Source organism: Phodopus roborovskii, unplaced genomic scaffold (assembly GCF_943737965.1).
Source record: "Phodopus roborovskii unplaced genomic scaffold, PHOROB, whole genome shotgun sequence".
Classification (NCBI taxonomy): domain Eukaryota; kingdom Metazoa; phylum Chordata; class Mammalia; order Rodentia; family Cricetidae; genus Phodopus; species Phodopus roborovskii.
The window spans coordinates 26,375,156-26,402,779 of record NW_026126540.1 but is presented as its reverse complement, the minus strand read 5'-3'; the positions used below and the strand labels follow the sequence as shown (position 1 = coordinate 26,402,779).

General features: G+C 45.0%; 1 protein-coding gene across 4 annotated transcripts in view; it reads right to left on the bottom strand.

The window, feature by feature from the left end:
* Pi4kb (phosphatidylinositol 4-kinase beta) overlaps positions 1-25,949 on the bottom strand; it is a 32,729-nt gene extending 6,780 nt beyond the window's left edge. For 2 of the 4 annotated variants that reach the window (XM_051199422.1, XM_051199424.1), the window contains exons 1-9: positions 25,800-25,949; positions 16,826-17,762; positions 12,324-12,368; positions 8,261-8,488; positions 7,227-7,454; positions 4,841-4,950; positions 4,092-4,196; positions 3,794-3,917; positions 1,440-1,705 (exon numbers count right to left, since the gene is read on the bottom strand). In XM_051199422.1, coding sequence (XP_051055379.1) covers positions 1,440-1,705; positions 3,794-3,917; positions 4,092-4,196; positions 4,841-4,950; positions 7,227-7,454; positions 8,261-8,488; positions 12,324-12,368; positions 16,826-17,734 — 2,015 coding nt within the window. In that variant the 5' untranslated portion in view covers positions 17,735-17,762; positions 25,800-25,949. The remainder of the gene's footprint in view (positions 1-1,439; positions 1,706-3,793; positions 3,918-4,091; positions 4,197-4,840; positions 4,951-7,226; positions 7,455-8,260; positions 8,489-12,323; positions 12,369-16,825; positions 17,763-25,799) is intronic. The other 2 variants (XM_051199423.1, XM_051199425.1) reach the window with 1 other exon arrangement.
* Between the last annotated feature and the right edge of the window lie 1,675 nt (positions 25,950-27,624).

Sequence of the window (27,624 nt, the reverse complement as noted above, 5' to 3'; positions counted from 1 at the left end):
GTACATATGCTACAGCACATGCCAGGGTGTGTGTGGAGGTTAGATGACAACTCTGGAACTGGTTACAGGAACTGAGCAATAGCTTTAATTCACTGAGCCAACTCGCCAGACCCCAGCCACTGTATGTTCAGGGAGAGGTGCAACCAACAGGAGCATTCAGGCCACATACCAAACCACTTGCCTGAGACATGCTTAAGATGACAGGGTATAGGTGGTGCCATTATCAATGCTTCACCTGTGTGAAGTTAGGCTTCAAAAAAATCATGTGATATTGAAAGAAGTTGACAATCTACGTAAACAAAAGGCTTAAAATTTGTGGAAATTGGGGACTGGAGAAATGACCCACTGCTATGTGCCCTGGCTGCAGGTCAGGTACTGATGGCACACACGCCTTTAATCCCAGTGTTCGGGAGGCAGAGGCAAGCGGATCTGAGTATGGGGCCAGCCTGATCTACATAGTGAGTTCTAGGACAGGCTCCAAAGCTACAGAGAAACCCTGTCTTGAAAGACAAAACAAAAAACCAACCAACCAAACAAACAAAAAAAACCCACAAAACACCTTGTCCACTCCTCCAGAGGATGAGTAGTTACTTTTTTTTTTTTTTAGCATACATTGAGGCTTAAAGCTGCCTACAACTCCAGTCCCAGAGGATCCAATGCCCTCTTAAGGCCTCCACTGGCACTAGGCACACATAGACATAAATGCAGGAAAAACATCCATACACATAAAAAACAAACATTTGGGAAATCATGTTGGAGCAAGAAGACTGGGAATTTCAAGTTAATCTCCATGGTATCCCTCATCCATTTCATTTCCTTTCCGTTTTCAGTCACTGACTGACCTTGGTGCCAGGCTCCATTATTTTTTGCTTTCTTGCTAAGGACCCAGTCACACTGACCTTCGCCCATAGCATCACATGGCATCTACAAACCAGAACATATCATTCCTATTGTGCAAAATAAAATTCTTGCTGATTGTGGTTGCACACGCCTTTAATCCCAGCACTTAGGAGGCAGAGGCAGGAAGATCCCTGTGAGTTCGAGGCCAGCTTGGTTTACAGAGTGAGTTCCAGGACAGCCAGGGTCACATAAAAAGACCCTGTCTGTCTCAAAAAACAAAACAAAATCTCCAAACTCTTCATAGTGAAGGACTGATGTGCTACCCATGTTTTGATCCCAATGGAACATCTCATCTTTGTTCCACAGCTTTATTTGTCCTTGTTCTCCTTTATCCTTTTAGCTTTTCTCACTCAGATCCTTATCCTTATGTTCTGTTTCTGTCCTCATTTCCTCCAGCACGCGTCAGACTGCCTCATTGGCTTAAAGTCACACAAACACATCTTTCCTAAAAATAAGTTGTTTTGTCAACTGAGAACTATATGTGAAGGGACACAGAAGACCCTTGTGAAAGAGTAGGATGAAGGGCACAAGTCACTTACCTGTCCTTTACTTGCAATAGGTAGCAGACCAAGCAATAGCCAGCACAACTTTGCACAAAATTGCGCTGGGCACTGAGGAATGCCTCAGTGGTATAACTGCCATGTTCTTGTAGGAAGTAATCGAGCAAGGAGAGCTGTGACTGTTTCTTCACCTGGTGGATGGACACAGCGTTGACTACTGGTTCAATCATGCCACTGTCGGCTGAAATCACAAGAATCTTATATGGCTTGATCCAAAGAGGCACTCGCTCCTGCTCCCAAATGGACTGTGAAGAGACACAAAGGCACTGAGAGTGGCTCATCTTTCTCCAAACTGGAGAACAATAAATTTTTTCCTCCTCAGTCTTTCTCCCTTGGTATCTTGGATTGAAGGACATTAAATAAGTAAGACTCACTGACCTATTAAGAACCAGGAAATTTTATGTCTGAAACAGGGACTCATATAGCCCAGGCTAGCCTGAAATTCCTGATCCCTGTCTCCACTTTACATATTCTAGGATTACAGGTATACACAATCACAAATAACAGAACCAGGAAGTTTGAAAAGGAAGTCCAGGGCCTGGCAAAGGGAGGAAACTACATACAGAGGTAGGAAAAAGGCAGACAGAACAAGAAATCTCACTGTCCCCTCCCGAGTAGGAAGAGTAGGAGCTACTAATGTAAGTTTGAATAATAAAAAGTCAAGGTTTTAGGGGCAGAGAAAGCATTTCTGGAAAATGAAAATCTGGGGCTGGAGAGATGGCTCAGTAGTGAAGGGCACTGGCTGCTCTTTCAGAGGTCCTGAGTTCAATTCCCAGCACCCACATGACAGCTTACACCTGTCTGTAACTCCAGTTCCAGAGTTTCTGACACCCACACACACATGCAGGCAAAACACCAATGGCCATAAAATAAAAGCAAATTATAAGAAGAAAATGAAAATACTAATGGATGTGGTAGCATAAGGCTATATTCCCAGCATGTGGAAGGAAGAGGCAGGAGGACCAGGAGTTTGAGGCCAACATTGTTTATAAGCGAAAGTTAGAGGTCAATAGGATCCTGTCTCAAAAACAAAACAAAACAGAATGCAAGTACTTAAGCCATGTGTCACATACTATAAGCCTAGTATTTGGGAAGCTGAGGTAGGAGGTAGTGCCGTATGGCACAAGGCACAGGGACAGCATTGACACTGGCTGAGAGTATAGAGGGTACAAGGCAAGTAACAGTTGCTCAAGGTGGTGAGAGCCTTTCTAAAAATGAAAACAAAACCAAGAAAAAGTTCAAGCCACGTCTACCCCTCAAAAAACCTACAAACAAGCCAGGCAGTGGTGGTACACACCTTTAATCCCAGTACTCGGGAACCAGAGGCAGGCTGATCTCTGAGTTTGAGCCCAGCCTGGTCTACAGATCAAGCAAGTTCCAGGACAGCCAAGGCTACACATGTAAACCCTGTCTCGAAAAACCAAACCAAACAAACCAAAAAAAATAAAAATAACCAAAACCAAATCAACCAAACAAAAATACAAACAAATACTATAAAGCATTGGACTGAACAGGTGAAGCCTCTTGCAGGTCACTACACTAACCCACGGAGACCAGGCAATCAATATCTCGACACAACACAGTATAGCCAGGCACAGTAGTTCAGATCTGTAATCTGAGGCATGAGGATAACAAGTTCCAGCTAAACCTGAACTACAGAATGAGACCCTGTCTCAAAAAGACAAAGCGAGAGCTATAAAGATCACGCAGGGGTTAGGAGCACTTCCTGCTCTTGCATAGGATTTGGATTCAGCTGCCAGCACTCAACTATAACTCCAGGTCCAGGGGAACTGATACCCTGTTCTGTCCTCCATGGACACTGTACACATACATGCACGGAAGATACCCAGACACATAAATAAAAATGAATAAATCTTAAAAAAGAAAACCAACCGCCCCCCCCAAAAAAAAAACCCTAAATACTTCAGCACAGGGTAAATCCATCTATCTTAGAACATTTGGGAAGTTCTGATTTAAAGGACACACCCAAAGCCGGGTAGTGCACACATATAATCCTAGCACTTGGGAGGTGAGGACACAAGGATCAGGAGTGCAAGACTACCTTTGGCTGTAACAGTTTAAGGCTGGACCCTGTGTGAAATCACACTCCTCAAACATTCAGCAGTCAGGATAGGGCAGATGTAGTTCCACAAAGCACCAACAGAGTCCGCCATAGAGCTGTTCATCATGTAGCTGTTTAACCTTTCCATTCAAACCTACGAAGCAGCAGGGGCCCCGCAGAGATTCCTGAGAAAGCCTGTGTGGTCCCTTGAGAGCACTGAGTCTTTCCTTTTATTGCCCTTTTCCCTTTGTGCTTTGTTTCCTTTCCTCACCTGCAGTTGCTTCAACACCTGGAAAGCCAGCAGCTCCTGCCGAAGGTCATCTCCACACTTGACAATGACTGACAGGAGTCGCCAATTGGGAAGATGGCCATAGGGGGAGCCCTCTCTGATCCTCCTGTGAAGAAAGAAGTCACAGGGTGATGCCCCCCTGCAGGGTAAGGACTCAGACAGTGAAAGTCTGATGGAATGTTTGGAGGTGGAAGGGCATTGGAGAGGATGAAGTGAGCACCTCAAGATGCCTTGGAGCTCTGAGAGGAGAACAGGGACCACCCTCCTCCACCCTCCTCACCGCACTTTCTCCTGCCAGGGCTCCTTGAGGGCGACTGCAGAAGGGTCTTCAGGGTCTCGTTTGAAGGCTGTGGGCGTGTGAGCCAGCTGTTCTGAAAGGCGCCGTCTAGCAGGAAGAAAATGTTGGAAGAGTTATCTCAGAGCTGCAATGCCTTTGCCCCTGTTCCTAGATTCTGGGCACACAGATGAGAACCTTGGTGCTAGGAAAGCCAGAAAAAGAAGCATAATCAATGGCACTAATTTGCTAACCTGGTAGTTTGTGATCATGCAAAGAACCTGGCTTTCCTCATTCTTCTAACCCAATATTGATTTGGAATGGGTATGACTCCAGAATCTGCATGTCCAACAAGGTCTCCTCTCTCCCCTCAAAGTAAAGGACACAATTCTGAGCTCTCACTTTTGATGATTGGTTTTGGGTTTGTTCATGGTGCTGGGAACTGAACCCAGGGCCTTGCACATGCTAGTCAAGTATACCTTTGAGAAACGATGCTCAGATGCCCTCTGAGGCACTTTCTTCTTTTTGGAACTTTCTTAAAATGTCATTTCTTTTTGTAGTAGCTCAAGCAATGCCTCTTGCCTATTGCATCTTCACTGCCTTATGTATGGTGGCCCCAGGACAAGGACAGAGTAATGAGATAAAGGAGAAAGACACAAGGCTGACAGCTGGTGATTAGGCACAAGAACGGGATAAAGAGACAGGCAGAGTCTAGAAAAGAGATGAAAACGAGGGATGATGTGATCTGGCCATACCGGATGTCCCCTGCTGCAATGAACACAGGCTCCTTGCTCTCCTGGCTGGTGATGCTGTCCACCGAGAACTGGGAGATGTTGTCACAGCTGTTGGTGTGCACTTCAGGGAGCTGGGGAGAGCAGGTCAGAGGTACTAAACTCAGGTCTCCCTCTTTCCTCCTGCTCACTTGCCACTACCTGTGGCATGCTGGCCTACCACTCCATTCCAGACTGTTCCCAAAGCCACCATGGTTCCACACCATTATGACTTTGAGTTATGGGTCCCACAGTGGTATTATCAAAGTGTGAACTACTCCATCAGAATTCATGGAGATTCGTAGAAAATGCAGATTCTCAGATCTCACCATCAGTCTAAATTGGAACTGCTGGAAATGAAATCTAGAAGCTAGATTTTAGCAAACTTTCCAGAGTACCCCCATACCCTAAAGTTTATACACCACTGACCTCATACTATTCTCCCCCAGACTATATTTCTTTGACTATATCTTTAATTTTTTGTTTTGATTTTTTTCAAGGCAGGATTTCTCTGTGTATAACCCTGGATATCCTGGAATTTGCTCTGTAGACAAAGCTGGCTTGGAACTCAGACTGCCTGTCTCTGCCTCCCAAGTGCTGAGATTAAAGGTGTGCACCATTAACACCTGGCCTTTCCTTCCTTCCTTCCTTCCTTCCTTCCTTCCTTCCTTCCTTCCTTCCTTCCTTCCTTTCTTTCTTTTTTCTTTTTTTTGAGACAGGGACTCATGACTCATGTATCTCAGCCTGGCCTCAAGCTTACTATGTAGCTGAGAATGGCTTTAACTTCCTGCTCTCCCTGCTTCCATTTCAGTGCTGGGACTATAGGTGAACTGCCACATCCGGCTACATTTCTTCACTTTAAACCCTTACTCTAACTTCCTCACTTGTTACTGTAACATTCTGCCAGGCCTGCAGTGGACTCCTGCCCTTCCTTGTAGCACAGCGACCTCAGCTCCATCTAATGCATACTGACTTGTGCATCTTCAATTTTCTTCTTAAATGGCTATGAATAGCCTCAACCTGACTGCACAAAGGATAGAGAGCCTTCTTTTTCACCAAATGCTGCTACATAAAATCCTGCCTTGCTTGCCTTCCTATAACCCTAGAATAAAGCTTGAGGTTTTTTCCCCATAGCTAACAGGACTGAATGAGTGCATGGATTGTCAGATCATGCCAACCTCTCCAGCCTCATTTGTCACCGCTTCTCACCTCATACTATACATTCAATGCATAAAAGTTTCTTTCTGTTCCTATCACAGGCCACGTTCCATTTTCTCTTTCAGTGTTTGGACACATTTCTCTGCCTAAATGTTCTTTGTTCTGTAAATTCCAGGCCTTGGCTGAAAGATTACTTCTTCCAGGAAATCTTTTGACTCCCATCCCATCCCAAGTCTGGAGTAAATACCAACTTTGGGTACTTCTATAATGTCTCATGTTCCAGCTATCTGGTTTGATTCACTGTTAGGTCATAAATTCCTTGCAGGTACGAGACAAGTCTTGTTCACCAAAATACAGTACTCAGGTGTGGCACACAGAAAGTCCTCTCCAAAATCTCTATATAGCCGAGGCTGGTCTTGAACCCCAAATCCTGCTTCAAGCTTTCAGGTCCTGGGATTATAGCTGTGAGTCACTACACAGACATTACTATTTCTTTTTTATGATATTTATTTTATGTATATGAGTGCTTGCCTGTATATACACCACACACATACAGTGTCAGAAGAGGGCAGCAAGTCTCTCTAAACCTGGAGTTACAGACAGGTGCTGAACCCAATTCTCCATAAAGGCAGCCAGTGCTCTTACTATGAGCCATATCTACAGCCTATATACATACATACATACATACATACATACATAAACACACACACACACAGACACACACACACACACACACAAATAAAATTTATCTTTGGTTTTTCAAGTCAGGGTTTCTCTGTTTAACATCCCTACCTGGAACTCACTCTGTAGACTAGGCTGGCCTTGAACTCACAGAGATCTGCCTGCCTCTGCCTCCTGAGTGCTGGGATTAAAGGTGTGTGCCACCACTGCCCAGCTCCCTTTTTATGTTTGAATGTATGTCTTGTCAGTCTCTGCTGTCCTAAATGAACTTTATATATAGCAGGTGTTCCAAAAATATTTTATTACATTTCCTCCTCCCTAGTCTAGATATTCCTCCTTAAGTTCCATCTGAATTCCTGCTGCCTGTTCCAACCAGCTGTTCAGAGCTTTTCCTTCTCATAACCCTCACTACCTACAACATTCATCTGGATGCTTGCTGCCTCTGCTAATAGGTGTGTGATTCCAAATGCATTACAAACTCCTAGAGAACAGGTGCTGTGCCCCCAGTTCAGTCTCCTTGGTGTTCCCTCACCTCCACCTGTAGCTCGCCTATATCATCCACCGACCAGGCTTCATCATCATTGTCATAATTGGGCACCGTGCTGAAGCTGCCAGCCCGCTGCTCATGAGTGATACCACATTCAGGCAGGTTCTCTACGGACCGTGTGCTCCGAATTCGGTTCTCAGGAATCCGGGCAGGAACACTAGTTGTGTCGAAGTTTTCACATTCAAGAACTTCCACGTAGATCAGGTAGGGAGCCTGGGTGGGTGGGTGGGGGAAGACAGCATTTGCTACTACCTCCCTTCTGAGTTCCACTGACACAGTTCTTCTTGTTCCAACCCTCAACAGCAAGCAGTCCCTTATGATTGTGAGCAATGTGCACAAGTAGGAACTTGTGCTATCATCTGCATAAAACACTTGGGGGAAGCGGGCAAAGGCTTTCAAGCTTATCATCAGGGCTTCAAATACACATGTGCAATTGGGGAAAACTATTCCAGCTATTAACAACAGTTGATGGTCTGTGGGCTTAGACACAAACTGGATAAAGCGAGATTTGTCCTAAGGAGAATCGTAATTTCCAATACTTCCTGACAGGAAAACCTGAACCATGAAGACCACCATTCCTATAAACACAAACAGCTTCTTTCCTCTAGTAGGAACTGGGCAAATTTCTTTCCTTTCTGCCCACTTCCATCAAAAAAAAAAAAAAAGTCTTTAAAAATGTCCCTTTACTCACATGGTAGTTGTACCTAGATAGCCTGTCAGTCAGGGGAAGGCTACAAGAGCTACTCAAAGGAGGATAAGGAGTGGGTGGAAAGCCACTCTCCTTAAGTATGTAAACTGAAATTATTAGGCTCCTTTGGCCCATAAATTAAGTAAAACCCAAGAAATCAGGCATGAGGCTTCTCAGGTTCTAAGCATTATAAGAGCAATGAGGAGGCAGAGTAAGGGTTAACACATGCCATAAACTAGAAAGTCTCTAGCACGCTGGTAGGGAACAGAGCCTGAGTAATCATGGGAATGCAGTTAGATGAGTAGAAGGGACTGGGCCAGAGCCCACTTACCTTGTCCTTGGAATTGAGGACAACAGCTTGTGTGTGAGGCACACGGACCACGTGGTGGTCAAAGCCAGCAGTAGGCAGCCAGACTCTGGCAGGGAGTTTATGGTTGAGCAGGGAGAGCTCTGAGATCAGCCTTTGTGTTTTCTGTTCCTTAGTGGGGAGCGTGGCCAGCCGTTTGCCAATTGCCATCAAGGACTTGATGAATTCTCGTTCAGGGGCCAGCCGGACAGGCTACAGAGGGTTGGGATGAAACAAAAGATGGTAAAGAAGACATTGAAAAAAATGGCCTATCCCTCTTCTTTGCTACTGGCCAGGGCCCCATTATTTAAGAGACTACCTTTGGCCATGGTAGGAATTTCCACCCTACTTCTCTCAGCTTGAACTGGGAAGAACCAATAGATCCCTTCTCTGAAGCTGCTTCCTGTGGACTCAAGATGGCCTGAACTCAGCTCAGGAGGATACAACGCCTTTTTTCTTTTCTTTTCTTGGACTTGAGTTCCTCAAAGACTGCCCCAAGCCCTTAGTACAGGCAAGGGGACCAGATCTAGAAAGGCCACCCAAGACCTCAGACATTAGAGCTCACAATTGAGGTACTTATCTCAAGAATAGGGTTATCCCTTCTCTCATCTGGGCCCTCAGGCTGGCTCTGTGCCAAAGGGCTCTGCCTGGCCCCACAAGTCTAGGGGGAAGGGGCCTGAATTAGTATTTCCCCTTTCAAAAAAAAGAAGATGCTCTTCATCCCCAAACTTCTGTTGTTCTCATGGCATACAGCTGCCTCACATTCTCATATGGGCTAAGTACACAAGCAGGGGATAAGAAGAGAGTGAGCAAATTATATTAATGAGGACATAACCATGGGAAAGAAGAGGCAGGTGGAGGGCAGTGCACATAGACGGATGGAGAGGCAATAGCTCCTTTTAGCCTTTGGTGGCCCTTCTGAAGGCCTGTCTCTAGCAAGTCCTCCCTGGGTCCTCTTCCTCTGCCTTCTAGAAAATGGGCTCCCCATTTTAGTTCCCTGTGGTAAGCTTGGTTCCTCATGCCAGGTAAATTTTAGCAGTTCCCAGAAAGGGCAACGTAGGACGGGGAGAAAGACGCACTCAGACATGATGAAGAGCTCTACTAGTCTAAGCCTATCTACCACAGGGACCCTGTATCAAGACAGCCACAAAGCTGGGCAGAGAGGTGGACATCTCTAATCCTAGCACCTTAAAAAGCAAGGCAAGGAAGAAAACAAGTTGGAGGCCAGCTTGGGCTATAGCAAAGAACCTAACTCAAGCAAAACCTCCAAATGATGGGCATATAGACTCACATTCTAGCATTTGGGAGGCTTAGGCAGGAGGATTGCCACAAATTCCAGGCAGCCTGGGTCAGTGAATACTAGGTCAGCCAGGACTATAAACCAAGACCCTGAAAAACAAAGATATTTACTACACATCTCCTCAGCTATATAAAACAATTTCTCTTATTCTTTCTGCCCTTTTTTTTTTTTTTTTTTTTTTTTTTTTTTTGGAATAGTATTTCATTTTCCAGGCTAACCCCCCACCACCTTTTGGGAGGGGGTTGAAACAGGGTTTCTCTGTGTAATAGTTCTGGCTGTCCTGGAACTCTGTAGACCAGGCTGGCCTCAAACTCACAGAGATCCGCCTGCCTCTGCCTCTCAAGTACTGGGACTAAAGGTGTGTGCTATCACTTCCCTCCCTTTCTAATTGTTTTTTTTAATTTTGAGACGGGGTCTTGCTATGTAGCCTTGTCTGGCCTGGATCTCACTAAATAGACCAGGCTGGCCTTGCGCTCACAGAAATCCTCCTGCTTCTACCTTCTCGTGCTGGGATTAAAGATGTGTGCCACTATACCAAGCCTACTTATTTTTCTGATTGAGAATTTCTACCCTTCCTGCTCATACCACAAGAAAGGAAGGAAGAAAAAAAAAAAAAAAAAAAAGAGAAAGAACAACTTCTTTTGTTTCTTTTTTGGATTAAGAACAAAATTTATTCAAGTCTTCTTTTGCTAATGAAAAAATTGTTTTAAGAATTTCATACATGAATATACTATATTTATATCATTTCTACCCTTCTCATGTCCCTCCTACTCCCTTTTGAATTCATAATCTCTTCTATAATAAAAATTATTTTTTGAAAGTAGATTTATTCAGAGACTGGACACTGGGAGCAGAAAGACCCATTTTCTTTCCACCTTTTCTGTAATAGTGTTACAATATTATAAAAAAAGATGAAAGTACTGGGCATGGAAATTATTTTTGTTTGAGACAGGGTCTAACTGTGTAGCTCTAGCTAGCCTAGACCTTTGCTATGTAGACCAAGCTAGCCTCAAACTCACAGAGATCTGTCTGCCTTTGCCCCCACCCCCAAGTGCTGGGATTAAAGGCAGATATCACCACACCTGGCTAATTTTTTAAGAAATTATTTTATATGCATGGATGTTCTGTCTATATGACTGTGTAGCATATGTGTGCCTTGCCCATGGAGGCCAGAAGAGGGCGTCAGTCCTCAGAGACTGGACTTACAGTGGTTGTGAGCCATCATGTGGTGCTGGGAATCAAAACCAAGCTCTCTGGAAGAGCAAGCAGCGCTCTGAACCATTGAGCCATCTCCCCAGCCTTTTACTATTGTTTGTACGTCTTTTACTAAGTCCAATTAATGCTAATAAAAGTCGTTATGGCTGACCATTTAGGATTGGCAGACTGTCATGGAGTTCATTCCTAGAGAAAACAGATTCTATCTCCCCAGTAGCTACTGACCACTGTAGCACTTCATCTTGGGGTTTTCCCTGTCCAGAAGCTTTTCTTGAGAACTGGTCAATACCGTGTTCAAATGCACATGTGGGAGGGAGTCAGGTGCAAAGGAACCACACAGCCTCTACTTCATGATGGGAGGAGGAGCACTGGCTTTTAGAGCCCTGCACAGCAGCAAGGAAGGGAAGTTTTAGGGACAGGGTTGAAGGAAAAAAAGAAAATGGAATTGAACTTCAAGGACCCCTAGAAATATCCTGGGGGCCTAACACAGCAAAAAAAGGATGAGGCCCTGGGTTCCACCCCAGAAAGAGAGGGTGTGTGGGTGGGTGGGGGAAATTGAGATCTGAAGACTCATGCCTCCATCCTGATCCCTGAATCCATCCACTCAGGTGGCAAAGGGTCACTGTCCAAAGGACCCTCCACCCAACCAATTCAGTCGTCTCATGTCAGAAAAGGCAGAACTTTTTTCCATCTTCCAACCAGCCTTTCAGTTGTTACCTAATCACACTGGATATGACCCCAGGCCTTCAAAAACGAGGCTCTGCCACATGGGAGGAGAAGGGATCATGATTAAAAGGAGATCAGCACAGAAAATAGAAAACAGAGTGGGTAAACAAAGAAAAAAAAATGTTAAAAAAAATTTTTTTTTTTTTTTTTTTTTTAATTATCCAAACTCCCAGAGGGTCCAGCATTTCCTCTCACGTCTTTGCCCTGTAGCACCAGAGGGTCATGGGTTAGTCCAGAGGGAGTAAGAAAGAATAGGGATGAAGGGACATCCTGGGCAGTGGGCTAGGGAAAGGGAGAACTCAGACCTGGAAGAAATGAAGTTAAAAAGGAAAATCAGTTGTGGGAAGGTAACACTTTCCCTCAGGCTAGTTCCTGTTTGGTTTTGGAGTTGGCTCAGCCTAACATTTAGAAAACTGAATAAATATTTGATGGGCTGATGGCAGAAGTCATGGGGAAAAGGGTTCTTGGTGGGAGAAATGGGATCCTGGAGGTTTCTGCCAAGCAGTCCTTGGCTCTAATCCAGGAATAAATTCTACCTGTCCCAGCTGTTTGCTCCAGAGATCTAAGAGCAGTATAACATTCCAGCTGTTGTATTTGAGTAAGAATCAGCTGAGCCTGTCTGGGCCAGGGCTCAGGGCATTGGCAGCAAAGCTCAGAGGGAGTGCATCCAGGTCTGGGAAGCCTGGTAAGGAGATGCTAATCTCCTGGAATTAAAGGGGCCTTCATTAGTCATAGAAGACATGGGACGGAGAGGAAATGCGGCCACGTGGGGAGCCTGCCACCCAGTCCCAGCCTGGCCCCACTTACGGAACTGAATGAATTATCAATACTCTCGGTGCTGGAGGAGAGCTCCTGGGAAAGGGCCAGAGGGCAAGGGGTAAAAGGGGTGGGGTTGGGGAAGGGAAAGAGACAAAGGCAAAGAATTTAGCTCCAACTTGGATCATAACTGCTTCTCTTGTGCAGCTATATCTTTCTGCTTTAGTGAAAGATGTTTAGCCCAGAAATGCCACTTGCCCAGAGTCTAGACATCTGTGGGATGCTGGAAACTAGCTCAAACTCTGAGATTCAGAGCTGAAGGCCAAGGCACCTTGTTTTCTATTTTATCTCCTAGCCTGAACAAACCTTCCTTTTAGATCAAAACTCTAGAGCTGGATCCCTAGTACAATGACTGCTGGCCAAGGTTCATTTCTTTCATATCACCCACTCACATGCTTTCAGCAAACCCCTTCTCCACAGGGACAACCACTAACTGCATGGCCCCTGTACTAGAAAGTCTATGCTCCTTGGCAATCTCAGGTGTACATATCTCCTCTTAGTCAGCCTCATGATCACCCTAGGAAGCCTAATCCCAACCTTGAAACTGTGTGACAAAGGGCATCCCAGACCCATGAACCTGAAACCCGTGACCTGGATGGATGTTCACATAAACATCAGTCTCATACACATCAAACCTCTGGCTTCCTGTCAGGCTACTGCACATGACACTGAATACATTATATTTTTGGACTGATGTTGGACAACTAGGTCCTAGCTAAATCCATCCAAGAAAGCTAATTAGCAGGGCAGTAGCAGTCTTGATACCAGCCCAAAGTCTAGATCCCAATAAAAAAAACTTCACCCCAGCTAAGTACAGTGACACACACCTGTAATCTCAGTACTTGGGAGACTGAGGCAGAAGGATCAAGAAAGAGTTCAAGGCTGGCCCAGGCTACACACTGAGAGTTTTTCTTAGGAAACAAACAAAAAATTTAAAAAATAAACTTCACCCTTCTCTTTTTTTCAGCCGATATCTGGGAACAAATGAGGGGCAGTTCACTCAGTACTTGTAGAGTCGTACTCATGCACCAGGCCATCCTGGGTTCTGTCCACCACAGTCTAGCAGGGCTGGTAGCAGGCACAGAATGTGTGCACAAAGCAGGAGGGGAGGGAATAGACTAAGAGGCAGTCTTAGCGTTTCCAGAGCAAGAAGGCAGTGGGCACCGCACTTCTCTACAGTCAGCATTTCACACAGCTGCTTAATTCAGTTCTATGGCTGAAGTTCTCCTAGATAGAGGTGCTACGTTTATGAAACTGGGCAGGAGAGCATTTACAGGGTGTAGCCACACTTGGAAACACCTCACTAAGAGCACAACTCTTCTACTTTGGGTAGAAGTAGGAGGAAGGGTTGAGGCAGCCAGCGAGGATGGCAGAATGTGTTATAACCTAAGGTTCAATTTCTACACCTAAGCTAGTTGGGGAAGAGCAACAGGCAGGAGATTGGCTCTAGCTGATGCTCTCCCAGACAGGACCCAGTGAACCCATTAATGTCCATGGCAGGCAGGAGAATATGATGATCTGTTCCTCTCCTCCTACTCTCTAGGTCTGAGTCATTTGTACTGAGTCAGCTTCAGGGAGTAAAGCTGAAGCCAAGAGCTGACATCACACCCTTATCAGGCTGGAAGGGCCTCCAGTGTGAATTCTCTGTACAAAGGTTACACTCCTGAAAAGACAAAGCTATCTATTTGGAATGACATTATGTAGGGAGGATGGACCTGGGGAGTGGTACCTAAACCACTCTCTGATACTTGTTCCCCACACCCCCATGCCAAAATATTTATCATTTGGCTACAAATAGGAAGGAAAACTGACTGGCAAGAATTGCTTTGAAGGTTGGGCTTGGGCGTGTGTATATCAGATGTGAGAAATCAATGCTAGAACCCTCTGTGGGAAGCATGAAGGACTCCTCATAAAAAAAATGGAAACTTCTGAGATTTGGCCAGTGAAGAAGAGCTTTGTAGGAAGGCTCCAGGCACAAGTAGCTCTGGGCCTCTTCTCTGAGGCCCTACCTCACTTCCCTGGAGTATCTCCATAGTGGAAGGAGCATGGGATTAACCAGAACCCAAAAGAAAACTGAGCCTGGGAGCAGAGTGTGTCAGGCCCCACCCAGAAACTCTCCTTTAGAAGATCTTGCTTGGGCTCTAGAAAAATTTGTGGTTTATTTTAATAAGATATGTATATACTTAATGCTTCTGGAAAGACCTTTTCAAGAAAAGACACACACTGACTAGCTCCTCATATTGGAGCTTTGGTATTAAACTTTATCAGTTCCTAGTCTAAGAACAGCATTTTATTCTCCAACTTCTGTTGCCTTGGGATAGAACTTTGCACATTATAAAAGCAACTAGTTTTTTAGTCAATTAGTGTTTCATGACAAGGGAGGAAGAAAAGGAAGACCAATTCCCTTGGTACCTCAAGCACAAAAGCTTTGATAGACACATCCTCAAAATGTCAAAAGGACTGGCTGAAACTCCATGTCTAGAAACCTAGTGGTATTTATGTTTGTGTACTCTGTTTCTCTTTCAAGCTCACATGTTTCCCAAGGAGCCTCAGTTAATTCAAGTGTCTCACTCTACCAGCATCAGATAACCCAGGGGGGCCTGGGGGAGTGCTATCATCTTCCTTCCCTGGATCTAGTTACCCATGATGAGCCAGGTGGGGAAGAATGGTAACTGGAAAACCCACCCTAGAGATTTAAACACTCATAGAATACCTGCCTCTCAGAGCCATCCATAATCCTGCAGCAGAAGTTAGATGCATAGAAGAGGGACCCCAGACCAGCACAGGATAAGAGAAACCCTAAGGCCTCTGCTTTTCTGGTCCTAAGATGCAGACTAAAAAATAGATACAGGGAAACGTCAAGCCAGACAAGAGGCACCAATGAATTCCCTCCCAGATGTGCACACTCACTCCAACCAGATCTGATCTTAGATGAGGAATCTCTCTCAGATAAGCTCAAGCCCTTCAGGACCTCAGTTCCACCAAATTCTGGAGGGTTCTTCTTGCTTTGCAATGCCCTCTTCTTAGACCCTGGACTCTGCTTCGAAGCTCAAATAGAAACAAAGACAGTCCACTCTAGTTCCCACAATAGCTTGGGCTTTGGCAATACATGGATGTGGAAGTATAGACTGTCACATCCTGGGGCTCTTCTTCCCCACTGACTTTCTTACAGCTGGGATCTGGGGAACTAGATGCTGAGGAACAGCCAAGGCAGCTCAGCTGAGTGACTATGAACATGAACTATGGGCTGGGTTCTTGGCCTAACAGTCACTAGTTGAGTGACCTTAGTAAAGTTATTTAACTTCTCTAATCCCGATTTCTCACTGGTAAAATAACACCAGTTAGCGTTGTGAGAATTCCACATACATTATCTAGCATGCTGTCTACCATATCAATGGTCAATCAACATTGGCATATTTAGCTTTAGTATTATTAAAATATCATAATAAAATACATTTCCAGGGAGAGCAGGCTCTGAATTTCCCTTGCCTATTGCTTTTCCTTTCTCTAACCACTCTGACTTTCCTCTATTTGAAAGAAACTTTACTGTAACAAAAATGTGGGTGGTTTGCACTCTATAGAGCCAGATGCCAGGACCTTGGGCATATGCATTCCAACAGTGTAAATTCTTCATTTTTTTTTTTTTTTAATCCCTTCTTTTTTAGGCTCGGCTAGCAACTAGGACGGGAGCTTGCCAACAGTGAATCAGAGATGAAGACTGGAGTACCACTAGTCTGGCTGGGAAACCAGGCCACTGAACTTGGTTACCCACTGGGCACCTTTCCCCACTATCTGTCCAGATGTATAGTAGATGGTGGCACTAAGCTACTGAGTCTCTTCCTGCTCATTATCAACATCAGATAGCCTGATGCTGCCAAGTTTCCTTTTCTCAGCCCCAGCTCCTCGACCAGGTATTAGACTTACTCTGTCAAGGCTATTTCTCTCTTCCCTTTTTGTTTACCTCAAATGAAGGCAGTATATTCTGTTGAGACTCCACTGGTAGAGAATAAATTTTACCCTATGTTAACAAAAAAGTAGGATCTTTGGGGAGTGAGGGAAAGGAATTACGAGGAACGGCCAGGAGACGCATCTTTTCTCTTCCAGCACAGAAAGAGCACAGCCCCTGTTCCTTCCCTGTGGTGGCTGCTGTGATCTCAGCTAGGCCAGGTCTCAAGCAGTTCTTAGTATGTGGTTGATGGAATGACAACACAGTTTAATGAAAGCCAACTCTCGGACAAAGTTAAGACTATAAGCCCTGCCATTAGCTAGATGACCTGTGGCAAGTCACTTTATCCTTCTAGTCTCCGTATTTTTCCTCTGTAAAATGAGGCCACAGGAATACATGGATTCTAAGGTCTTTTTCCATTCTAACATTCCATGCTTCAGTGAAATGAAACAGAAGGGAGGACAGAAAGTAGAGCAACCCCATGTAAGACATCCTATCTCCATGCAACCCTCAGACACCTTGCCCATCTATCCCTCTCCCAATTTACCTCATCCTCATTCTCCACTTTAGGGTTGCTGGCTGTTCGTTTCAGGTTGCTGCTGAGACTTATGCTGGCTGTAGCATCTGATTTAGAGCGCTGGTGAGTCCTTTTGGAGGGAGACAGCCCTGTGTCAGGGGCTGGGCTCAAAGATGGCAGCTCCCTCTTTCGGTGAGCTGGTTTCAGCTCATCTGAGAGGATTAGCTTCCGTAACTTGGTCCCTCGGGAGTGTCGTTGAGTGGAAATGTGCATGTCTGAAGAGTAGGCCCCAAGCAACAGGGCACACTGGAGGGAAAAGTTGATACTCTGGCGACATCGGTGGACTATGTAGGGTTTAATGGCATCGCCCACATCCTCATCCATATGAATATACATGTTTAGCAACTGGGGCAAATAGAAGTCCACATCCTCATTGCGAAAGCAGAAGAGGCGGTTGCCAATGTAGGCTTGCACTCCAGGCTCCTTGGAGTTATACAAGTATGAAATGGCCATAGAGATATCAAATAGTTTTGACTCAAACAGTCTCAGGAGCCAAGACTGTTTGGCTGAGTTGTTCTGTCTTCGTCTTCTTGCTCCTTTGGCTGTGCCAGAGGCCACAGTGGCCCCCATCTCATCTTCTTCCTCCTTGATCTGGGCAGGTGGATCATCTAGGCAACGGATCTCATTGTCCACACCATCCCCATTAACCAACTCCAGCGGGGTGCCTTTGCTAGAGATGGCTACACCTCCATGCAAAAGCTTGACTTTCTCCAGCACCTCCTGGCAGGCCTTCTGGGCCACCTCAGGGTCAATCACTGATAGTTCTCCGACCCCCTCTGTGATGACGCTTAGCAGGGTGCCTCCGTTATTCCCTGATGGGCTAGGAGTAGGGTCAGAAGTTGGTTTCAGGGTGGCAGGCTCCACTACCATGTCTCCCATGGCTACTGCCAGACTTGGAGCTTCCAAGCTAGAGGAGGGAGGGAGACAAGAACAGAAAGGGACACACACATATACTGGTTAGTGGTGTCACATGCAGGTCTTCCTGAAGCCTGCCCAAGCACCTCCTCCTCCTGTCTTCCTGCACTACTTCAATATCAGAGAAATCATCTCAACAGAAATTTGCCCTTACTACCTCTACTGCATTCTCTTCATTCCTTCTGTACTTATTCAAACTAGCCTTGGTTCTTAGTTTGTATGTGCAAAATGCTGTTTTACATATGATATGGTTATACAGTCTTACAAATTTTTTAGTAATACTGGGGAGCAACTGGGGTCTTATTCCCGTTAACTCTAAGTACTTTTTTCTAGTTCTTCCTGTATCACCTTCAAATGCCTGTGGAGATACTTTTCCTATTTAAACTATTCTCTCCATATTCATAACATAAGTTCTTTGCCTCTCTCTATTTAGTATCAAAGCTGATATTGTCTTCTGAGATAATCTTACACTATAGCCCAGGCTGGCCTTAAACTTGTATCAATCCTCCTGCCTCAGCCTTCCAAATGCTGGAATTCTAGGCTCTAGTTGCCACTCCTGACTGGTTATGGAAACTCTTCCTTTCAGACACATGGTACCTAGGAAATAAGAGCCAGTAATACTATCCTAGGCTTCACTTAATGGAGAACACCTCTCAAATAGCCATCATCAACCTTGTAGAAGCTGCGCCATTTTTCTGTGTCTGGCTTCCTGACAGCATATCCTTACTCTATGTTTATAAGCCGTAAAAACTTAAATACACCATGTATCTTCTGTTTCAGTTTCTTCAACTGCAAATTGAGAAAAAAAAATAATTACTTCACATTGCTGCTGAATAGAAGAAAAACATAAACTTTTATGGATAAAAAGATTTAACAGCTCCTGGCACAAGGTAGTATAAGATAATGCTAGCTGAATTCTAACCCTGAAAAAAGTTACTAAACAGTGTGTGAATACATACTGTTATTTTATAGGGGATGTAAACTGCATCAGTCATTTGGGACTCTTTAAACATTTATGACACCTTTCCCTCTTTTACCACCTTCCCCGCTATTATGTACAAACTCTAGGATCTGGAAGGCTGTAAGAAGACAAAAAGAAATCAGGATTCATGGGTCTATAACTTCTAAAAAAAAAAAAAACAAGGATACACAGGAATTGAAACTCAGATCACTCTGGATGGACTTGTTAGAAAACAATGCTCATGAGAGCCACTGCCTCCAAGAGCAGAAGGGATTTCAGGGTGATACAGATCAGGATAGTAAGTCTATAATATTTTGTCAGATGATTCTGGCTTCAGAATCTGGAGATAGCCATCAGTAGACTCAGAGGCCTCTTCCCAAATAAAGAGAGCATCTAATGCACACTCTAGCTTGGCATGATCCCAGCACTCAGGAGGCAAAGGCAGGAGGATATCTGTGAGTTGGAGGCCAGCATGGTCTACAGAGCAAGTTCCAGGATAGCCAGAGCTACACAAGAGAAACTCTGTCTCCAAACAAACAATAACAACACAAAAGAAAAGTAATTTTTAAGTGTTTTAGAACATTATTCTTTGTTCTAGTGAGGCTGGGATATCCCTACCTTGGGTGAGTAGAAAAGGGGTCCCTGGTATATGTTTTTCTGGTCATTGTGAAAAACCTTTATTTCTTTTTCCCCAGACAGGGGTTTTATGAATTTTAGGCTGGTCTTGAACTCAAGTGCTAGGGTTAGAGACCACTATGGATAGAACCCAGGGCTTCATACATGTTAGGCATGCAGTCTACCACCTAAGCTACATCTCCAGCTGCAGAAGCCCTGAGTTCCTACCACCTTCCTTCCACTGATGCCTTTACCTCTGAATTGTTATGTGGCAAGGTTACTTTCATTTGCCCAGTATCGCACAGTCCAGTTCTCTGCCTCCCAGCAGTTACTACCAAAGCTTTGCAGAAAGACTCTCAGATACCAACAAAAAGGGATACTGTAGTTCATCTTTCTCTCAACTCTGTCACACAAGAAAAGTATCCCGGGACTTCCTGATGAAGTCTGGGCTTGGTATCGGTGAGAAGGTGGCAGCCTTTCTTTTACCCTGCTCTCTCCCAGAGTCAGACTGTCTCTGAGCAGTAGAACCAGCATGGCTGCATATGTGGATCTGTCTCTAATCGCAACTGTGTCCTGCACAGGAATAATAATACTGCAGCTTTGATCACTCCCTGCCACACCTCTGTAGGGCACTCTCATGACTGGGACCTTACCTTTTAGGTCTTCTAGCCTCCACCAACCCTGTCCAACTAACTCTTTTTCTCAGTATCCGTATGCCTGGCTCATCATTTTCTTTCCTATTCCAGAGACTTCTAAACCACAGAGCTCCTAAAAGTCTGTTTTTCAAAACCTTAAAGGGGATCTGGTATGGGGTGCAGAACTGTAATCCATGAGAGTCAGAGGTAGGAGGATCAAGAACACAATGTCATCCTCAGTTATATATAGCAAGTTCAAAGCCCAGATTACATGGGATACTCTAAAAACAAAGCAAAAAAATTTAAAGGGTAATGAGAGGATAAACTTAGAAGCAGAGTGTTTGTTTAATGTGTGCAAAACCCTGTGTTTGATCCCAGGCACCATTAAAACAAACAACTGCTGGGCTATTTAATCCCAGCACTCAAGAGGCAAGTGAGTTCAATGCCAGCCTGGTCTACAAAGCCAGTTCCAGGACAGCCAGAGTTGTTACACAGAGAAACCCTGTCTCGAAGGAAGGAAGGAAGGAAGGAAGGAAGGAAGAAAGGAAGGAAGAAAAGAAAGAGAACAAGTTGTTGGTCAGCATTTAATGAACAACCTGAAATTGTCTTCTGGCCTTCACATGTATGTACACTCACACAAATAAGCATATATGGGCAGAGATGCATATACATGAGTAGCAGAAATATGTTATTCTCCAAAATGTAATTCAAGTATGGTTTTCCACATTCATTTCTTCATCTATAAATGCAATGAAAATAAACCTTGGAGCATTAACTATTCTGAAGAAAGGAAAAGGATTAAGATGCAGTAAGAAAAAAAGAAGGAAAAACAAGTTTTGCATTTATCACTCTTCCTCCTGCAAGCCCTATCATCCACACAGCTGAGGATCTATGCCACACTGGGAGTCTAAACTCTCTGTAAGATAGATTTTAGGGAGAAAGAAGAGGCCTCCTTGTCTGAGCCTAGAAGCCTGGCCACTAGGAAAAGAGGAAGAGGCTGGGGAAAGATCAGAGCTTAAGGTGTTGACAACTGTGCCCCATGGAACAGGGCAAGATGGGCATGATGAATAATCTTAAATCAACTTCACAAGTTTTAGACTCACCATGGAAACAAGCCTCTGTGTGCATGTCTATAAGGCACTTTCTAGATGAGGGTAATTGAGGTGGGAAGATCCAAAATATTGGAGGTTCCATTCCATGGGGTAGAGCCCCAAACTGGATCAAAAGGAGACAGTAAGCTAAGTATGACCATTCATGGCTTTCTCTGTCCTTACTGCAGACACAAAGTAACCAGCAGTCTCACTCCTGACACCAGGCTCTACCCACTGTGATGGATAGTAACCTCAAACTGTAAGCCAAAACAAACTCTCCTACAAGTTGCTTTTGTCAGGCACTTTGTGAGGCAGGCAATAAGAAAAATGACTAATACTGTAGAGAAAGTCTAAGTATCAGGGTGGATCCAGATATGATGGTACAGAGCAGCTTCTGAAGCAGCAGAGAAGGTGACCACATATGTGCTTTGTAGGCTGTAACAGTTATGTCTACAGAGGATTCTAGAGAGAACATTATCTCTTAATCAGGCTGTGTTCAACAGAGCTCCTCAAAAGCTCGGAGGGCAACTTTCACAGAAGTTAATGAAAAAGGTCTCCATGAAAAGACCTACTGGACTGGCCTTTTAAGGAAGATGGTACCAAGTCTGGTGGTGGTGATGGTGGTGGTGGTGATGGACGCCTTTAATCCCAGCACTTGGGAGGCAGAGGCAGGCAGATCTCTATGAGTTCGAAACCAGCCTGGTCTACAAGAGGGAGTTCCAGGACAGATTCCAAAGCTACACAGAGAAACCCTGTCTCAAAGAACAAAACAGAAAGAGCGAGAAAGAGAGAGACAGACAGACAGAGGCACCAAGTCCCAAATCAGTCCCTTACCCAATTACCATTTTTACTTCTTCAAATCTCTTACCACGCATGATAAATGTGAACTGCTTCACACCGGGAATCTGATGCTTTAACATACTCGGAATTTCCACAGAATGACTTGTTATGTTTTGTTTTTTTGAGACAGGGTTTCTCTGTGTATAGCTCTGGCTGTCCTGGAATTCACTTTGTAGACCAGGCTGGCATCGAACTCATCTGCCTACCTCTGCCTCCTGAGTGCTGGGAGTAAAGATGAGCACCACCATCACCTGGCACATACAATGAATGATGTTTTAGAACTCATCTTGTCTACGGCTTCTTCCAAGCATGCGAGCCAGCTCAATTTGTTTCTTTTAAGATCTTCTGAGATGGGTCACAGAAGAGGAAAAGAAGATAAAGAGTCAATATCTTACTGAATGAGGTACAGTTAAAGTTCATGGAAAAAGAGGGTTTAACTAACATGAGCAAGACTCTGGGTTTCAATCCCCAGCAAACCCAATCCAAGTTAATGGAAAAAGAAATGCTCAGATGGAAACAAAAATAATGTCATAATTACCCAAACAAGTATAAATCCTTTACAATCAAACCTCTATAGTTTAAGAAACAAGCATTTAAGTGCTATGGTAATAGTTTTGAATAGAACTTTATACTGAAATAATTAAAGAGGCTAGCTTGGATTTGAGGGAGTATTGAGTACAGATGAAGAGAAAGGGACTGTTAGTTTTGATCATAAATTTTTACAATCCTATTGAATATTACCAAATATATGTACACCTTTAACAGCAATTTTAAAAATAGGCTGCTCTTCAAAAGGGGCCCTGTCTCATCCTAGCCTGCTTGCTCTGCTGTTAAGAAGTTCCTTGCTGGGGCTGGAAAGATGGCTCAGTAGTTACTATCTGCTCTTGCAGAACACCTGGATTCGATTCCCAGCACCCACAGGGTGGCTCACAATGATCTTTAAGCCCAGTTCCAAAGGAACAAATATCCTCTTCTGGCCTTTGCAGACAAGGCACATATGTGGCCCATGGACACACAAGCAGACAAAACATCCATAAAATAAAATTTTTCTTAAAAAAATTCCTCTCCATGTCTTAAGGTCTGTTATAAAACTTTAAGGACTCAGCTCATCTTTCCCCTTTGACCTTAATGGTAAAGGAAAAATCATTTCTACATTTTTTTCCTGTAGACACTCTGGATTGAGCAGTCTAGCAGGCTCAAGCCCCACCAGGAACCAAGTATGCTTGCCCAAGGTCTTAAAGGAAGGTGGCATCAGGGAAGAGGGCATTCTCAACTACAGCCTTGGGGGGAGGGCAGTGGTCTCACAATAGTTAGGTCAATATTGATCAAGCTGAGTACTCTGTGCAAGGCAAGGAGCAGGTATAAGCAGATTCCAGCCAGACAGCCCAAGCCTGCTCCTGGAGCCCCTGATGAGACTGATGGGAAAGGAAGCAACCTGTATTGCTCACCTTTCTCTCAACCAGTCCTCCTTGTTTAAGTCCCAAATGTGCTTAGACTAGGCACTCTTTTGTCCCATGCTGATTATTGAAAGGATCCTCCCAAACCCCTTTTCCCAAACCAAAGCAACTCTTAGTTTGCTACATTAGTGTTCAGCAAACGTGTTCTTATGCATGGGACCAGATCTAAGGAGGGACAGTCTTCCATAAATGGGAATCATTACTAGATTGTACTTTAAGTAAATTCAAGATAGCAAGTGGGCCAACATAGGGCGTTGATGGTGCACGTCTTTAATCCCAGCACTCGGGAGGCAGAGGCAGTCAGATCTCTGTGAGTTCAAGGCCAGCCTGGTCTACAGAGTGAGTTCCAGGACAGCCTCCAAAGCTACAGAGAAACCCTGTCTCGGAAAAAAAAAAAAAAAAAAAAAGTGGGCCGACATGGTCTAACCATTTTCTTTTCTTTCTTTCTTTCTTTTTTTTTTTTTTTGGGGGGGGTGCAGTTTGAGACAGGGTTTCTCTGTGTAACAGATCTGGTTACCCTGGAACTCCATTTGTAGACCAGGCTGGCCTAGAACTCAGATCCGAATTTGAGTTCAAATGCCTCCTGAGTGCTAAGATTAAAGGCATGTGTAGTGTATAACTATTTTCAAACTTGAACAGTCCTAGTTGGAAGAGGAATGGAGTGGCTGTGCTGTCTTCATTATTTCAGGCTGAAAGAAATGTGGAAGACAGAGCAGCATCTACTTAGCTGCTAAGTCCAGCATGCTCCTATCTTCCAAGGACTCTTTTACAAACACATCTTCTGACCACAGAGTTTGCAGTTATGGATCAGGTACAGAAGGAAAGGTGCAGGTGGCCAATGACAATGTGGTGAAGAAAAAAGGCAGGATGAAAAGTAGCAGGCCAGGAGCTTGTGTTTCAAACTGACTTTATACTCAGTTAGAGACCAGAGAGACTGCAATATCAAAATAAAGGGAAATTCTCAAGCAGTAAATACCTTTTGCCTGAGAACCTGCAGTGTTTTATAAATTAAAAAGTATAATTTTTCTCCCAACAAACATTCTGCTACTAGCCTATTATTGCATTGGTGCTTACAGAATGAATCATTTTTCTCAAAAGAGAATTTTCAAGTTCAAGTGAGGAAGTTACATGTTGAACCAAGGGTCCTGAATATGCCAGCCCTTTACACCATTTTATGTTCCTTTTCCCAGACACACACAACTTCACCTCCTTAGGCCAAGTGCTTATGAAACTAACTAACACTATTCCACTAAACCTCAGCCAATAAAATAATGATTTGGTCTAGATAGGAGTAGTAGATACTATCCTGTGACCTAACCAGGTCCCAAAATAAATAATCTGAAGCACAATTTCTCACAACCTCATTCAGCTTCCACACAGGCCTGCTCAACTCTCCTAGTGGTTGTTCCTTACACAGTCAATGAAGTGAAATGTAATTGATAGGGACTTCTTTAAAAGTTGCTCCATCCTTCAGAAACACATCTGTACACAAAAGCCCCGTGACAGCTGAGGCTCCCCTCCTCCCAGCGTTTCTTCTTAGTTCAAGGTTTAGCTGATCTGAAGTAAGTGATGTGTGTAGATAAAGAGTGTGCTACAGACCACAGGGAAAACGGAACCCAGGGAGACCAAGACCGGCAAAATCCTGGGAAGAGGTTTTTTTTGTGTGTGTCAAAAGTTAGAAATCCCTAATTGGAAGGGGTGATCACCTCAACTCTCTCTCCTACTGGAACTATTCTCCGGAGGCCTTGGGATTGAGAAGGAGGAAAGGGAAGCCAAAGACAGCTCCAGGTATCATCTGGCACCCCAGAGCACTAAGGACAAAGTAGATGGGATCTTGGACACGATGACAACGGTCTGCGATCCTTAAGAAGGGAATAGTAAATTCTTGGAAGCCAGGAGCTGGGGGAATGGGTTACAGTGAGGTAATGGCATCGGAAGCACAAGTGAGGGATACAATCTCTAGTTGAGGGAAATGGGAACTCTGGGCTGAGCTTGCACAGACTACGAGGAGTGGGGCAAAATAGGAAAAGGGATGAAGGCGGACTCCATGGGAAAGATCTGGGCACAGACACGCAAACGGCGAGGAAGGGCAAACAAGGATGGACATTGTAGAAGGGGTCTAGTGTGGAAAAGGTTCACGGCTTAGAGAAATAGTTAAGGGACGGTGGCAACAGGGGTAAGAAGCGTGTGTGGTGGGGGGGGAGGTGGAATCCACGGGGCAGAGGGAGGGGCTAAACATAAGAGGAAGCCAGAAAGCAGAGACGACGACCCCGGGCCCGAGAGTTCAGAGTGAAGGACCTCAGGGTGCAGCTCCCACTAGCAGGGCAGTTTTGTAGTCGAACCTAGGTCGCGGTAGGCTGTGCGGGACAGGGTGGCAGAAGGACCCTCCCCCCCCAGGCAAAGGCGACTCATGGGGGAGGAGCCGCTTACCTCCGGGGGACCCTCGCGGAGAGAGCGCAGGCGGTCGGGGCCGGACTGCCGACACCGCCGCCTCAGCAGCAGCGGCCGCTCCCGGGTTCCATTGGCCGCCTGGCGCTTCCCTGACAGCGGCCGCGGCGGCTGCACCAGGCCCCGGCTGCGGGGCTGCCCGCGGCGCCGCCTGAAGGGGCCTTTACGCTGCCTCAAGTTGGAGCGGACCTCACAAACAGGACCCGAAATAACAATTCTTCCGCGGGTTTCGCTGTAAGAGTCTCCTGCGCCCGAGCCCTTCTTCCCGGGATTGGCCTTCCTGCTTCCCGGACTGTCAGGACACTACCGATGCCATAGTAATCTGAGTCGGGTGAGCTGCCCGAGTCACGCCTGTTCAGAAATAAAAAGGGGGCGGGGAAGAGCTATTTGGAAGCTAGGGAAGGGGCGGGGGAGCAGGGAGGAGCTTCTCAGTGGAAGGAGGGCCCAGCGTTTGAGGGCGTACCTAAGAGTCAGGCTTTGCTAAGGAAGCCGACAGGGAAGTGCTGTGGGCTGGATAAGTGGCGCGGTGTGTGGATGTACTGATATTTTATGTACTTCCACAAGGATACCAACATGCAAATTATATGTAAATGATTCGTTTGTATAAGCCACTGAGTTACTGTAATTGCCATCAGTGGCTTTTCCTCCTGTCCCACAGGATATCCCTTCGTAAATCAGCCGGTGGGACCCATACTGGAAGGCCAGAAAACAGATGAGAAGGGACCAGAGAAAAGGACAATCGCCCTCACTTTCCTTTTCCTACTCATCTTTAAGGACGATGCCAAAAGTATGCCCCTGTAGCTTCAGGAATGGCGCAGTCCAACCGCCTCAATCTTTCACCGTTAGCAGCAACACTTGGGCCAAGGTTCTGCTTCCGAGGTCACCCCCAGCTTGAGCAGCCTTTGGCCTCCAGCGTCCAGTCGTCCTGTCTCCTAGACCTCAAACAGAGGCTGGACAAGCCAGGTTAGGAGAGGTGAGTGAAATAACAAAAGCTTAGAGGACATATTACTTTTTCCAAACCAAACAAAACCAAGGCCTTTAGACAGGCCTCTCTGGTGTTGGTTTTGTGTTATTTGTTCGTTACTATTATTCCTCAGAACCACTGCCCCAACGCAGTCTTATTCCTGAGACTTTTCCTAGTATCTAAGGCACCTAGTAGGAGTAAGGATCGTGATATTCTACTGGAAGCTGTTTGAATCTAGATTTTGGATGTCATCTTCACTATACTTACGAGCTGATTTGAGATCATTCAGTTTCCTTCTTTCTTTCCTTTTCCTCTCTACCACCTCCTATCTTTTCTCCCTTTTTTGAGACAGTATATTATTTTTTCCCAGGCTGCTGTTATATTCTTTAGCTCAGGCCACTGGCCTTTGGAGTAACTAGTAATATATCCATATGCCCCCTACCCCATGCTAGACTAAACCTCAGCTTCTGTATAATAATGACAATATTATTATAACAATATAGTAACAATAATGTCTGATGTAATATCATTTTTCAAGGTTTGGGGAGGTTGGGAAATATCAAGAAAGTACTATAATACTACATGTCTGTTGTTAGAACATTAATAAAAGTGATGAATGTCCCTGCTTCAGAATTCATTTGGGAGGCAGATAAAGAGCTATAGCTTGAGGAGGCTGAAGAGATTGCTCAATGGTTTAGAGCAATTGTTACCCTTGCAGAGCCCCCGGCTTCAATTCTCAGCACCCCAGGGTTGTTCACAACCATCCATAACTCCACTTCCAAGGGGTTCAATGCCCTCCTCTGACCTCTGTGGGCACCAGATACATACATATCTGTATGTATG